At 40.2% G+C, this 14,736-nt stretch overlaps 1 protein-coding gene across 4 annotated transcripts in view; it reads right to left on the bottom strand.

Moving 5' to 3' along the window:
• Positions 1–5,245: 5,245 nt before the first annotated feature.
• LOC102997289 (zinc finger protein 660) overlaps positions 5,246–14,736 on the bottom strand; it is a 34,766-nt gene continuing 25,275 nt past the window's right edge. For 2 of the 4 annotated variants that reach the window (XR_003621616.2, XR_003621617.2), the window contains exon 9: positions 9,741–9,916. Coding sequence is in view for 2 of the 4 variants with exons in the window: in XM_028161690.2 (XP_028017491.1) it covers positions 8,758–9,738 (981 nt within the window). In the remaining 2 variants the exon portion in view is untranslated. Of the gene's footprint in view, positions 9,917–14,736 lie in introns of all 4 variants that reach the window. The other 2 variants (XM_057555660.1, XM_028161690.2) reach the window with 2 other exon arrangements.

Genomic DNA, 14,736 nt, shown 5'->3' with positions numbered 1-14,736 from the left:
GGTACAAAGACTATACTGTCAGGTCAATAGATACCTTTGGGAGATGGAAAGACATGCTTGCCGAACAAGTGTTTCTGCTGGGGAAGAAGAAAGGAATGAGAGGAGCCAAAATGACTAATTGGGCTGTGGATGACTGACCAGTGAGCCTACAATCATCCACACCCTACCAAGCAGTGGCCTGGAAGGATGTAACCAGAGTTGTCTGCTGGTGAGGACCACTAATTGCCAATGGTCAGCCTAGAGCCCCAGTTTTATCATTCAGTTTGTGCCCTGAGATTCAGCCTGGTGCCCATCTGACAGTCAAGGAATTTGAAGCCTCCTCATCCTCACCCCAAGATGAAAGACTTGGTTATCTTGTGGGATGATGGTGGTAGAAAAGGGACACCCCACCTTTGAAGAAGATGGAACTATATGGAATCTGTTTAAAGTGGCCCAGAGAGCTGGGATGGTGGTGGAATACAACACATAGCCTCTGTTTTACGTATACTCACACGTTCTTAGCACATAGAATTCCCACAGGTGAAGTACACTGGATTTGGAATCAGAAAACCTAGGTTTGGGACCTGGCTCTTTCTCTTACTAGCTCTGTGATGTTATTTTTTTTTAAATTTTTATTTATTTATTTATGGCTGTGTTGGGTCTTCGTTTCTGTGCGAGGGCTTTCTCCAGTTGCGGCAAGCGGGGGCCACTCTTCATCGCGGTGCGCGGGCCTCTCACTATCGCGGCTTCTCCTGTTGGGGAGCACAGGCTCCAGACGCGCAGGCTCAGTAATTGTGGCTCACGGGCCCAGCTGCTCTGCGGCATGTGGGATCTTCCCAGACCAGGGCTCGAACCCGTGTCCCCTGCATTGGCAGACAGACTCTCAACCACTGCGCCACCAGGGAAGCCCCTACTCTGTGATGTTATTAAGTCAGCCTCTAAGTCTCAGTTTCTCTGTCGGTCAAATATTGGTATAATGCCTACTTCATAGCGTTGTTGTGAGCATTCAGTAAAAGGATCACATGAAAGTACTTTATGAAACAATTTAGTTGTCAATAAACTTGGATAAAAGAGGTAATGGTCAAAATCTAGAACATGACATAATGTAAAGTTTGTTCATTAAGTTAATATTAGGACTTCATGCACCTCAAAAGCAAACAAGAATTAAATGAGTTAGTTAGAGCTATACAGTATATTCAGTTAATTAGGGACATAGGCAAGAATGGAACCCAGATCTTTCTGCTCTTTCTTTTGCAACAGGTTACATGCACTAAACTGTCCAGATAACATAGAAATTCACTTAACATAGAACATGCCAACTCTGAAACATTCTTCTGAATAAGCCCCTACTTTAATGCCAATAAATTGCTTGGAAACTTGAGTTCTATTCTTAATATTGCAGTTTCCAAACATCCCTTCAACCATTCCCATAGTTTTTAAGGGCCCAGACTCTGGATCCAAAATCTCTGGTTTTAAATCCAGGTTCATTTGTGAGTACAACCCCCTTTTTGTCGGAAAGAAAAGGACACTAAAAAATAAGAGGAACCTCGGACTTCCCTGGCGGTCCAGTGGTTACAACTCCGTGCTTCCAATGCAGGAGGCATGTGTTTGATCCCTGGTCGGGGAACTAAGATCCCACATGCGGTGTGGTATGGCCAAAAAATAAAAATAAATAGAAATAAGAGGGACCAGATGTACACTCAAGGCTGCCTCACCTTCTCATGGACCACTTTGTCTCTGAGAAGCAAGATCAACACATCCTCCTATCTTTGTGGTTCTCCTGTTTAATTTCATTGTCTTGACTTAACAGGAAGGAAAATTGACCCTTCATTTTGGGGAGGGAAGAATTATACCAGATCCTTTGTCATAGGTCAATCACACACCAATTTGCGTTTAAAAACAAACAAACAAACAGCCCCACAACACTGGCAGAGTAGGATTTTATAGAAAGATGAGAAACACGACCTTAACATTCAGACTAGGATTTCTGTTTTAGTTGACCAGTGTTCTGAGGTCTTAGCCCCATCTTAGACTATTGGTCCTCTCCCTCCAGCCTCTTCTCAAATACCTATCTATGATGTTGATTGATGCTCTCACACCTCTAATTTGGAGAGGCCCAAAAGCGTACTTTTAAGTCAGTCTAGAATCTTCCATCCTTAGCAGTGGCTAGGTGTCTGGGCAGCAGAACAAAATGTAACTGAGGCCCTCCCCAGTCCAAGAGATTATGCAAATAATTCTCTTTCAGGTATTGGAAAATAATGGAATTAGTACTGCATGGTTGAAGGGATTATTTCTAGACACTAAATTCTGAGTCAGGCTTACAGAGAAGAGAGATCATGGAGCTCTTCAAGAATGCTAGCACTCCCTTTGCCAATTTATTTCTCATAGGATTGATGAAAGTTTTGTCTTCTGGACCCTCCCAGTGTGGGTGAGTAGGTCTTGAATGACAGATCCACTTTAATAATCCAATCTCCCTAAACCTTTGAATTCCTCCCTCTACATTAAACCAAGGGAGGGCGGGCATTTCTGATTCATTCACAACAGGCCATCTTTTGGTCCATGTTTCAGCCAGTCAACCAAACTGTCAGAGCCCTTTCTAACTCCCAGATTTGCAGATTCAAATGCTAATCTCTTCTGAAAACAACCTCACAGACACACCCAGAAATAATGTTTTGCCAGCTGTCTGGGCAACCCTTAGCCTAGTCAAATGCAACATAAAATTAACCATCATAATAATTATCCCTTTAAGTAGTGTAGAATCTCATCTAATTGGTGTCTTCTCTTTCATTCCTGACATTGGTATTTTGTGTCTTCTCTTCTTTTAGCCTGATCAGTCTTGCTAGAGGTTTATCAATTTTATTGATTTTTCTAGAAGAACCACTTTTGGTTTCATTAATTTTTTTCTATTGTTTTTGTTTTCTTTTTTCTAGTTTTCCACTCTGACTTTATTACTTCATTTCTTCTGCTCACTTTGATTTAAAAAAATTTTTTAAAATTCAAGTATAGTTGATTTAAAATGTTGTGTCAGTTTCAGGTGTACAGCAGTGATTTGGTTATATATATATGTTTCCTCATATATTGTGCCAATAAGTGCTTGTGTCAGTGAAGGGGTCTAACGGCCCAGACCTCTCACTTCAAGTTTGGGCAATCTTGAAAGGCCATCCCAGTCTGAGTCTGAAGCCAGCAAAGGGAACACAGGTAACTCTGTGACTGCAACACAGCTATCTTCTCCCACTGCTAATCCTGCTTTCGTCCCTCTCTCTACAGATGTTAATCCCAATAACGCTCTCCAATAAATTTGCTGCATATTATCCTGTCCCAGAGTTTACTTCCCAAAAAGTTCAACTTAAAACAATCAGATAACTCAATTTTTTAAATTGTTAATTTTTAAATAACTGTTCCAGGTGTACTTGGATATGTAAATACCTAATTTTATATTACTTTCTTGGTCTGGTGTTTCCCAAATTTGAACCCTAAAATACCATGAGGATTGATCCATGGCTATAAATTATTAGGGAGACTTTTATTTTACATTTAAAGGCCAGGACAAGCCCCACAAGCTTCCTTAAGGTCTTCCCTCTGCTCCTGGCTCACTTTTTTTTCTAATGCATGCTTTCACTGAGGGTGTAGCCCTGTAAAGATCTAGGTTTCTTGTTAATCTAGGTTCCCATTTTCCGCCTCTTTGTAAGCCCAAGGACTCAAATCCTGCCCTTGTGGCTGATAAAATCTAAGTCCCTTGGTGACCAAGATCTCCAAACTGCTGCATGGCACCCAAGGCCTTAACACCCACTTATCTTTCTGACTTCCATTTCCTCTTCATTCTAGGCTCTGAGGATTTATTTCACTTTCTTGAAAGCCCTGTAAAAGGATGTTCAAGTTTTATCCAGCATTTCTAGGTTGTTTCATAGCCAAAGGGCTTTATGATTATCTTGTTTGCCATATTGTTCTATTATAAATTTTTAAACATGAATCTCTGTTCAACTCTGTGGTTAAACCAACACTGCAAATGTGACTGCATTTTCTTTCACTCAGTAAACTGGTTGCTAATTTGTTATGATTATACTAACTTTGGTATATGTCTCAATAATTTTGTGACTTATAGACTTTTCTGAGGGAAAATGGACAATCATCACACAAATAGTCATGTAAAGAGTCAAGGCTCCTAATGGAGAGTTTTCTTAAATCCCCACTGCAAAAGTTTTGCTTTATATAGATTCCTAGGCCCTGTCCCAGAAATGCTGATTTGCTGGGCCTGGGAAATTACTTATATTACTTCTTGTGATTCCCAGATTTGGACCTCACTGGACTTAGAGACTGGTTATAGCCTTTTCGCTTCTACAATCCTTATACGTCAAATTGTGCCACGTGGATTTGAAATGGTCAGTGGAAAGAGTGTGTCCTAGTCAAGTCCTGTATCTATGTTGCCCAGAAAGGAATCTGCCATATCCTTTTTGACCCCTCACCAACATGCCTTCTGGAGCAGAAATGGACTTCAGGGAACATGCTGGTTTTATTCAACCAAATGACGTCTACATAATAGTATAGGTTTGAAACACAGATGACACCAGAGAGGTGGCTTGGACAATAACTGGCTATTCAAGTTCTCTAAGGAAATAACAGAAGGACACAACAGAAGGACACTTTCTAATGGTTAGAGCTCTAGTTTATGTAGAGTTGGCCCTCCGTATCTCTGGGTTCTCCGTCCATGTGTTTAACCAACCACAGATAAAAAATATTAAAAACAAAAAAAAAATTCCAAAAAGTTCCAAAAAGCAAAACTTGAATTTGCCACACTGGCAACTATTTACACATCATTTACATTATATTTACAACTATTTACATAGCATTTACATCATATTAGGTATTATAAGTAATCTAAAGATGACTTAAAGTATACGGGAGGATGTACATAGGTTATATGCAATAGTTTGCCATCTTATATAAGGGACTTGAGCATCCTTTGATTTTGGTATAGGGGTGGGGCTCCTGGAACCAATCCCCTGCAGTTACCGAGGGACAACTCTATTATCAGTGTGAAAATAACAAGCTTCATGTTGTGTTTGAATCTCAAACAACAGAATCATTCTTTCTAAAAACAGCTGCTTAAAAGAAAAGCAAACTGAACAGTTTTCTTCCCACTCTCAATAAAGGAAGGAAGCAAAGGGAAAAAAATTCAGTGATATTTATAACAAGTAAATAACAACAGATATTTATTGGAGGAATTATAACTATCTTCTGCAAAAACAGTTTTATGACTCCAGTTTTATAACATCAGAGGTGACTATAGACAGTCTAGTTTCTAAAGACAATCTAACAATATGAGCATACTATTTTATTTATATTGAATGGGAAAAAATTAAAAAGCAAGTCTGTCTCTCAGGATACAGAGCTGAAATGAAATATAGTCTTATGGGATTCATATTCAATGGAATTACTCAGCTATTTAAAGCTCTTTTTGGTTTCAATTTTCTTCTCAGTTCCTAATAAGACCTAACATTAGTACACGCCATCAATGAAAAATATCTCTAAGTCTAGGGAGACACTTTCCTCTCTATGCATGATTCTTTGTCTTTCATATTTCTCTTTAATCAAGGCTACATAAGATTTTAATTTCACACTTTTTCTCACAACTAAAAAGAGACATATATGTTTCTAGTCCACACCAAAGCAATTCTCAATAACCAGGGTATCTGTGACTAAAAAATACTTGCCCCTTCATATTCCTCAGGAATATTCAGGGTACTAAAAACTCAAGTGAATAAATGTGAGTGCACAGGAAGCTGGCAGATGACAAGAACAGGGATGGGCAATACACAGTAGTTTAGTGATGTACATTTCAAGAGAGCTGGGGTTTTGATGGAATAGAGAAGAAATGGCCGTACAAAGAGGTAAACGGGTTGGGGGAGAAAAAAACTAGCAACTGAGGGACTGCAGAGGAAGCACTGCTGTTAGGGAACAACCAGGCTTCCATTAGAACAGGAAGTTGTAAAAAACACATTCAAAGAGACAGATCCTGAATTCCAGAGTGTATCATGAAAGGGCTTGAAAGGAACTGCAAAATTAAACTCTGGCGGAAGCAGGCAGCTGGTAGTCTTGAAAAACTTCTAGAGGAAGGTGGATGGTCAGTTCAAATTATATTGCAAAATACTTGTATGAAAAGGTACAGAGACCATCTGTCAACATTTACTCCTGCAGCTCAAGACAGGTATCAGCCTTGCAGACTAGAAGCTAGTGAAGGCCTCCTCCAGGGTCCGCTATCTTAGCTTGCCTGGGCAAGAAAAGTGAACGTATTCTGATCTCTGGCATCCCTCCTAGAAGGTATTTACTCTTGAAGATCACAAAGTCTTTTAAGATGAAAAAGAAAGCCTATTTGAAGAAAAAATTTCAGACGCTATGACACAGTGGTAAGAAAATGTTTTGGTCAGAGAACAACACTTGCTCAGCAATATAGGAAGCATCAACAACTCTGCTCAGCAATAATAAATGCTTAAAAAGTACCACCTGACAGGCACACAGGAAGCTGTTTGCCTATTTTCTTAAAGCAGTTTTGGCAGGGCCAGGAGACATTAGTCCTGGGAGTTTCCACATAGGTAATCAGCAGGTGAGGATGGCTGGCATGATGAAAGGCATGAATATTAATTACAAACCCCTTGTAGAATTTTAAAAGGACACATGACAAGGGAAAAATGATGGAAGTGCCCTTACTGCTGCAGTTCTGTTTAGCCACTGCCACATGTGGGTGACCCTACTCTCGTGTCCACCCAGACTCCTGGGGAAGTGCCTACCCAAGGGTGACCAATGATACAAGAGTCCTACCCCCTGAATGCAGCAGATCTGTTCCAGAGCCTCCAAACCTTGCTTTGAATAACTATGCAAAGAGGGACTATTACATCACAAAATAATATGTAAGCCATTATCCTATCAAAATAGGACGAAACCAAACAATCCCTTTTCACCCAAATATACCCTTCACACCTTCCACTTCTTTCTAGTAACAGCAAGGAAGAAATATATAATCCTTAAAACTAAATTACAAGGTGCAGAGACAGGCCATAAATCTAACTCAGAGAAGACTGACAGCACCTTCCTTCTGAAACCATGATCAAATAACTGTCCAGATATAGTCAACCACCTTTCACAGAAGTGGCTACTCAGGAGGATCCCAACTGGTCTCCCCCTCGCATAGAACCATCATGGTGGACAGAGGCACTCTGGTATAATAAAGAAAGCATGGACTTGAAAGTCAGATCTGAGTTCACATTCTGGCTCCAACCACTTACTAGCCAGTCACCTAACCTCACTGAGACTCAATTTTCTTGTACCAGTGTTATGAGGATTGGATGGGATATCAAATCCTCAGTAATCCCTGAAACAATAAATCACTATGTGCATAAGACAAATGGTGTTAGGCTTGGGCATTCACTGTATACAAAGAAAGAGGAATGGCTGCGTTAAGAATGGGGAGATTCTAAGGGTTCCCAGATGGATTCTGAGCTGTCTTAAAAGTTTAAAATATTGGTTGTAAACAGATTAAGGCCTTCTCAGAGGGCTAGACAAAAAGAAAGGCTTGTCAGACATTTACATGCATTATCTCATTTAATCCTCACAACAACCCTGTGAGGTAGGTGGTTATTCCCATTTTACAGATAAATCTGTGGCTCAGAGCATTTGAGGGACTTGTCCAAAACTGACAAGCTAGGGCACAGCAGATCTGGAATTAGAACTCACATGTCTCTGACCCAAAAGTCTGCACTTTCAGCTACGAAACTCCATGTAATACGTGAAGGCAGAGTCTTCTCCTTGTTTGAATTATGCTGTGTCTCTTTAAAGGCTTTGAAACTGATATTGTTCCAATTTCATAAGGGGCCATTTTTTTCTGTAGACATATATGAAAAGGTGGAGCCTAGGTGGTTCTTTATTAACTGCGGATCCTTCTACAATGTGGGAGAGGAGAATGTAGCAAAGCTTTGCCGTTTTCTTTTAACCTAACAGTGATTAAGAAAGTGGATTATATATTCTGTTGACAACTGTAAAGTCAATTTATCTCAAAACTGCAAAAGCCAACAACTGGTATTTATGATGTAATACACAGGAAACAGACTCTAAAAGGATGTGACGTGCTCAGGGTTCCCCTGCTACTAAGTGCCAGTATTAGGGTGCAATCCCAGGACTTTAGGGTCTATGTTCTATGTGCCTTTCATAACCCTGTTGAGTGAAAATGAACATGTACTCGTTGTATTTAAAAAATACAAAAGTAGTACATTCTCACTGTAGAAAAATATAAAAGTAGTACATTCTCACTGTAGAAAATCTAAAAAGCATAGAAAAGTATAGAGAAGAAAATAGAAATTACCTATAATCCTATTATTCAGAGATAATCACTGTTAACATTTTGGTTTGGTATTATTTCATTCCCATTTCTTTCCTTTGCATAAGTGTTTTTTAAAAATTTGGATCGTATTTCATTGTTTTTCTCTTTATCTTCCATTTCATCGAAATCATTTCCCCCATGGCATTAAATATTCTTTAAAAATGTTTACAATGGGTGCCAAACCATCATATGGCTAGACCATCATTCATTTAAACCCTGTATGGTTGAAAATCTAGTTTTCTTCCTCCAGTTATATATGATGCTGGCATGAATAGCCCTTCTGTTAATCTTTGTCTACTTCTGATTACTTTCCCTGTATGAATTCTTAGAGAAATAAGGTTGATGATACTGAAAAATTGCTTTTCCAGAAAGCAGCAGTTAGCCCCACTTCCAACAATATATGTCATTTATGACGTTTCTTTCTCCTCATTATGTTTTCTCTGGTGTTGAATAAGCTGTGAGCTATAACGATAGGCTTTCCCACACTCACTACATTTATAGGGTTTCTCCTTTGTGTGGGTTCTTAAATGTAGAATAACTTGAGAAGTCTGCCTGAAGGTTTTTCCACACTCGTTGCATTTATAGGGTTTCTCTCCAGTGTGAACTCTCTGATGATCAATAAGATTTCGATTAGAAGTAAAAGCTTTCCCACACTCATTACATTTGTAAGGTTTCTCTCTACGATGAAGTCGCTGATGTTCATTAAGGGTCTTCTTTAAGATGAAAGCTTTCCCACACTCATCACATTCATAAGGCTTCTCCCCAGTGTGAATTCTCTGATGGTCCATAATCTTTGTATTAGAAACACATGTTTTCCCACACTCCTTACATTTGTAAACTTTTTTTCCTTTGTGCATTCTCTGATGTTGAGTAAGGTTTGAACTACGGCTAAAGGCTTTCCCGCACTCGATACAAGTGTAGGGCTTCTCGCCAGTGTGAACTCTGTGATGTGAAATCAGACCAGAACTCCGACTAAAGGCTTTCCCACACTCCTTACATTCATAAGTTTTCTCCCCACTGTGGATTCCCTGGTGCCGAATGAGGTGTGACTTACCGCTGAAAGATTTCCCACATTCGCTGCATGTGTAAGGCTTCAGTCCAGTGTGGATCCTCCGATGAACAACCAGGTTGGAGCTATGACTGAAGGCTTTTCCACACTCCTTACACTTATAGGGTTTCTCTCCTGTGTGGATTCGTTCATGTACTGTGAGGTTTGCACTCTGACTAAAGGCTTTCCCACACTCAGTACACACATACTGTTTCTTTTCAGCCTGACTTCTCTCATTTATTGTAGGGTCGTCTTTTTCAGATTCTTGGTCACTCACTTCTGTGAATGTTTTATTATCCTTAACTGTCTTCTGTTTGAAGTTTCTTGTCTTTCTCCTCATTTTCTCTTGCTTGAAGCATCCCAGTGGCCCCTTGAGTCTTCCCTTTCCCTTCAGAGGAGCCTTCTAAACATTGACTTCCTTGGCAACACCTCTGCGGAGTTCTCTTGAAAGTATGAGATTCAGATTTTTCGGGAATGATGTTTTGGAATCAATACTTCCTCAATCCCTGTTTCACCATCTGACAGAAGAAAGAAAAGTTGCACGTCACCTGCTCTCTATACTAGAGGAAGGAGAATTATCCAAGGATAACAAGATGTGGCAGAACACAAGGTCCCTCATGGAAAAGTAAGTGTTCAAAGGCAGGGGGACCTGATCAAAAAGATGAGAAAAATGAGGATAGACATAGAGGCCAATGGAAAGGCTTATGGAAAGCCAGGGGCTGACAGGAGCCCAACATGTCCAGCATCAGAATGAACGATGAGTAGTATAAAACCCATCCTGGTTTCTTCCTATCTCATGCTCTACTTCCAGAATTGGAGCCATCTAACTCCTAATCTGATCCCTAGAAAAAATGCACTGAAAGGTCCTTTGTTCAGTAGTTTAAGTGACTAATCTTCAGATCAGTTTGGCATTTAGTTCATGCTGACCTATTCCCCTAGTACCAGTGATATAGTGGCTGGAACAAAATAGGTGCTCAAAAATTGTTTTATAGAATAGTAACTCGGATTTTGTCTTAAGGTATGACTAAGATTTCATCTTTTGCTTTGGTCTAGGTACTACATCCTTCTTCTTAAACTTTGTTGTGATAGGGGTAACACAATTCTTCCAATATTGGAGAGTAGTCACATCATAGCCTACTCTGTAGGGGCTGGTCTGTAGCTGGATCCAGCCGTATGTGCTAGTTCAGTCTGTCTGCTTTTCACCAAGCAGTCTATTGGGTGAACCTGAGAGGCTGAACTGGGAAACAGGGTTAATTAAAGCATGGCAGGGGAAACTCTAATAGGACCTTGCATGGTACAGTGGTAAAGTGTCTAAAGATGGCAATAGGGTGAGAGTAGAGGGCAGCACAACCAAGAGGGGCCGATACATGAAACCAATGTCAGGGAAGAGCAGGAATTTCCCAACTGGTTTGACGTAAAACTCTGGACATATAGATATCCCTAGCAGACCTCAATCTAGAGGGGGTTGAGTCATGAAAGAAAACTGAAAGATGACTCCATGATACTAATGCATGACTAATTTTCCTTTTACTATGTTCCTTTTCAGACTTGTCCATATTCATAATTACATAGTTGTAAATATACAGTAGATATAATTTTGCATCCTACTTCTTCTACCTAATTTTTATAAGTATTTTTCCATATTGCTATTAACTCTTCATATGATCATTTTCTGACTGTATAATTCACCACCAATTAAACTCCTTACAGTTTACCTACAATTTTGCTAGTGTCAGACATTTCTGTTGTTCCCTGAGGTTTAACCACTATTAATAACACTATCATGATCACTCTATACATATAAAGTTTTCTTCTCATTGAAATATATTCTTAGGATAAAAGTTCCACAAGTGAGTTATTGGGTCAGAAGGAATGACGTTGTTTTGTAGTACTACCTACTGCTTTCCGAAAAGTTTGACCAGTTTTCATTATCCTATAGCTTTCTGATAAACTGAGTCACGCTCTCTGAAGGAGGGACATATCCAATGGTGAGTGCTCAAGGCCAGCAAGAAGAGAACTGTGGAGGTTAGAGTTCACATCTCAGAAGGGTGGGTGCCACCGATATGATACACAGGCACATATACACAGACTCATGCCCAAGATATGGAGGGCAGGCAGAGAAAATGGTGGGGGAGGAGGGGTTCTTGGCAGGAGCCTGAGCACACTCACATCCAGCTGCTGTTACCCTCCTAATCAAACAGGAGTTAGCAGGTGGAGGAAACTCAGTGAAAAGCCAGGGGAACTGCAGAGCAGAGTGGGACAGCAAGGGAAGCCGCCTCCAGAGTTCTGAGAAAGTTGATGGTTCTTTCTCAGCTTCTTTTCCATTTTTAATCTCTGAAACTTTCTTTTCTTCATACATTTCTTAAACTAGTAATTATTGAACACTCTACCCTGTACATATCTCTGTCCTGGGTCTCATGCAGGGAAATTTTTAAAAAGCATTGTTGCAGAAAAGTGAAACCATTTCTGGTATGAATGAATGGATGGATGACTAGGTGGATAAGTTTATGGATGTGCTGTTATGAAAGCCTCCCATTTTGCTGGCAAATTGTCCTCTGCTAACTTGTGTTATTGTTTAATTCTTCTTCTTTCTACAGTATTACTTATGAAAACTCAGGAAATGACTTTAGAGGAACAGATTCCCATAATTACTAGAACAAAGTATGTTAGAGATTCAGAATGAGACAGTGCCCTGAAGCCAGCCCCCAGATGTCTCATTTCTAGGCATGGCTGATCCAATGCTCCCCAGTTAGCTACTGCAGTAACTATTATATCCTTAAAGGCTATTATGGAAAGATCAGTCTTGCAGCCTTCCAAGAAGAGGTGTTCAGGAAAAACACTAATAACCAGGTATTTACATGACTCCGTCTGTCACAAGCAATAAATACCATTATTGAATGCAAAAAAAAAAAAAAGTTCTGTTACACACTGTGTCCCTCCAAAATTCATATGTTGAACCCCAAGCCTCCACTGTGACTATATTTGGAGATGTGAGTTCTAAGCAGGTAATTAAGGCTAAATGAGGTTATAAGGGTGGGCTCTGACCCAATAGGATTAGTGTGTCCATATAGGAAGACATACCAGAGAGTTAGCTTTCAACTTGCACTCCTGCCCCCTTCCCACCACATACACAAACCGAGGAAAACCATGTGAGTACACAGCAAGAAGGTGGCTATCTACAAGCCAGGAATAGAGTTCTCACCAGAAACTGAATCAGCCAGTCACCCTGATTTTGGACTTCTAGTCTCCATAACTGTGAGAAAATAAATGTCTGTTGTTTAAGCCACCCAGTCTGTAGAATTTTGTTATGGAGGCCCAAGGAGACTAATATAAACGTGAAATATCATACCTACTTTTAAGGAACTTACAATGGAGTGATGACAATACACTAAGAGAGTAAATTACAAATTTACAAAGTACCCAACCAGGGGATGAAGGGGGCTAGGAGAGGGAGTGAGTACTGGGGCTTGAGACGCTTGTGGAAAGGTGCTTAAAAAAGGCAGAACTTTGGCTGAACCTGAGGATAAGCAAGAACTGTTTTCTCAAAAGGAGGTTAGCACAGCGTTGATGTACTCAGAAATAAGTGGGAGGTTACACTATCACATAGCTTTATGAGGGTAGGAATTTTTGTCCATTTTGTTCATTATTGTATTCCTAGCAAAGTTCCAGGCACATGCCAAGCACTCAAAAAAAATTTTTTTGTTGTTTCATGAATGAGGAAATGAAACAATCGAGTTGTGTGAAGTGATACCAGCCAGAACACTGAAATCACAGGGCAAAAAATATGGATATAATCTGCTGGTCAACAGGAAACAAGTTCTAAATGGAAGAGTGAAATCTACCCTTAATTTCCTCTCTGTTTTCTATATTCGTTTTTTGTTTTTTGTTTTTGTTTTTTTTGGCTGCGCCATGGCGCAGCTTGCAGGATCCTAGTTCCCTGACCAGGGATCTTACCTGTGCCCCCTGCAGTGGAAGCTTGGAGCCCTAACCACTGGGCCGCCAGGGAAGTCCCTCTATTTTCCATATTCTTTTTCCTACCTTGCTATTCTCTTTTCTTGTTACTTTCCTTCTCATTCTCACTTGTCAAGAACAAAGTTTTTCAAGCATTACCATTCATTTCCCCTAGTCCCAAACTTCCCTCCACCCCCAGCACATTCATGTTTCTCTGCGCTTCATGAAGTGGAAAACAGGAAAGAGGAAGCTGGGGTATCCCATGAGGAGTAAACTGAGGAAAATAAAAAGAAAGAATCCAAGAGCTGTCACCTAGGAGTAGGGTGATCATATACCCTGGTTTTCCCAGAATAGTTCTGGTTTATACCTGCTATTCTGGCATCATTATTCTTTATTTTTTTATTAAAAAATTTTTTTCCAGCATCATTATTAATAGTGCCCCCCTTAATTCACAAAAGCATCCCAGTTTGGACAATAAATTTTGTATCACCCTACCCAAAAGTGAAATTAGGAAAAGAATGCTTTTGGAAGATTAGCCCAGATGGATTAGAGTTGAAAAAAAGAATGGAGGAAGGGAAATGAGTTGGGAGAGAAGTTTAGGAATGCAGTATGGGTGAACATTAGAGGGCCTGCCACTTTCTAGGTGCTGAATAAATGTTTGCTGAATGAATAAACAAATGTATGAGATAGTGAGACCCTAGTCCAGAATAACAACAGGATAGAAAACAAGTCCAGCTATTTCCAGGAAAGCATATGCGTATATCAGACTGGATATAGAGGATGACTAAAGGAAAGAATTCTAGGCCATCAGATCCAGGTCTAAATATTGAGAATGGTACTATCACTAAGAAAGATGGGGATGTGGGAAAACACTTTAGACAAGAGGAGGAAGAATATGTCAGGAATACTAATTTGAGAATAAGACATAGGGGACAGATGAAGTCATGAAAATGTATAAGCTTGCTGAAATAGAGATTTTGGTTAAAGGGCAGGCAGAGAGAAAGAGAAATGCACAAGGACGTGCTGTAAGGATGCTCAGGGTGGTTCTGGAGGACCTGAGGAGGAAGCAAGACTTGTCAAGAGAGCAGGGAGGGATAGTTTGAAGAGAGTTTGACCAAAAGGAAACCTAACTATTTGCCCTCTGCCCAAATGGATGGGAAATTCCCTCAGAAATTCTGGAAGAATTCCCAGGCAGTAGGGAGGTGGGGTCTTAGCTAAAGAAGTAGGAGGAGGGACAGATGAGGCCATAAGGATAGCAAGTCACTAGGGGTATCCAGGCAACTGGGCACAAAATTACAATCTCAGACAACCAGAAAATGGAAGAGGACCAATGAGGCTCCACAGGTCTCTGACCCACAAATCCCTGAGACTGATGGATGAGTGTCCT

This window comes from Balaenoptera acutorostrata, chromosome 10, assembly GCF_949987535.1.
Source record: "Balaenoptera acutorostrata chromosome 10, mBalAcu1.1, whole genome shotgun sequence".
In the NCBI taxonomy this organism is placed as follows: domain Eukaryota; kingdom Metazoa; phylum Chordata; class Mammalia; order Artiodactyla; family Balaenopteridae; genus Balaenoptera; species Balaenoptera acutorostrata.
Note: the sequence above shows the minus strand (reverse complement) of the source record. Positions and strands in the feature narration are given on the sequence as shown.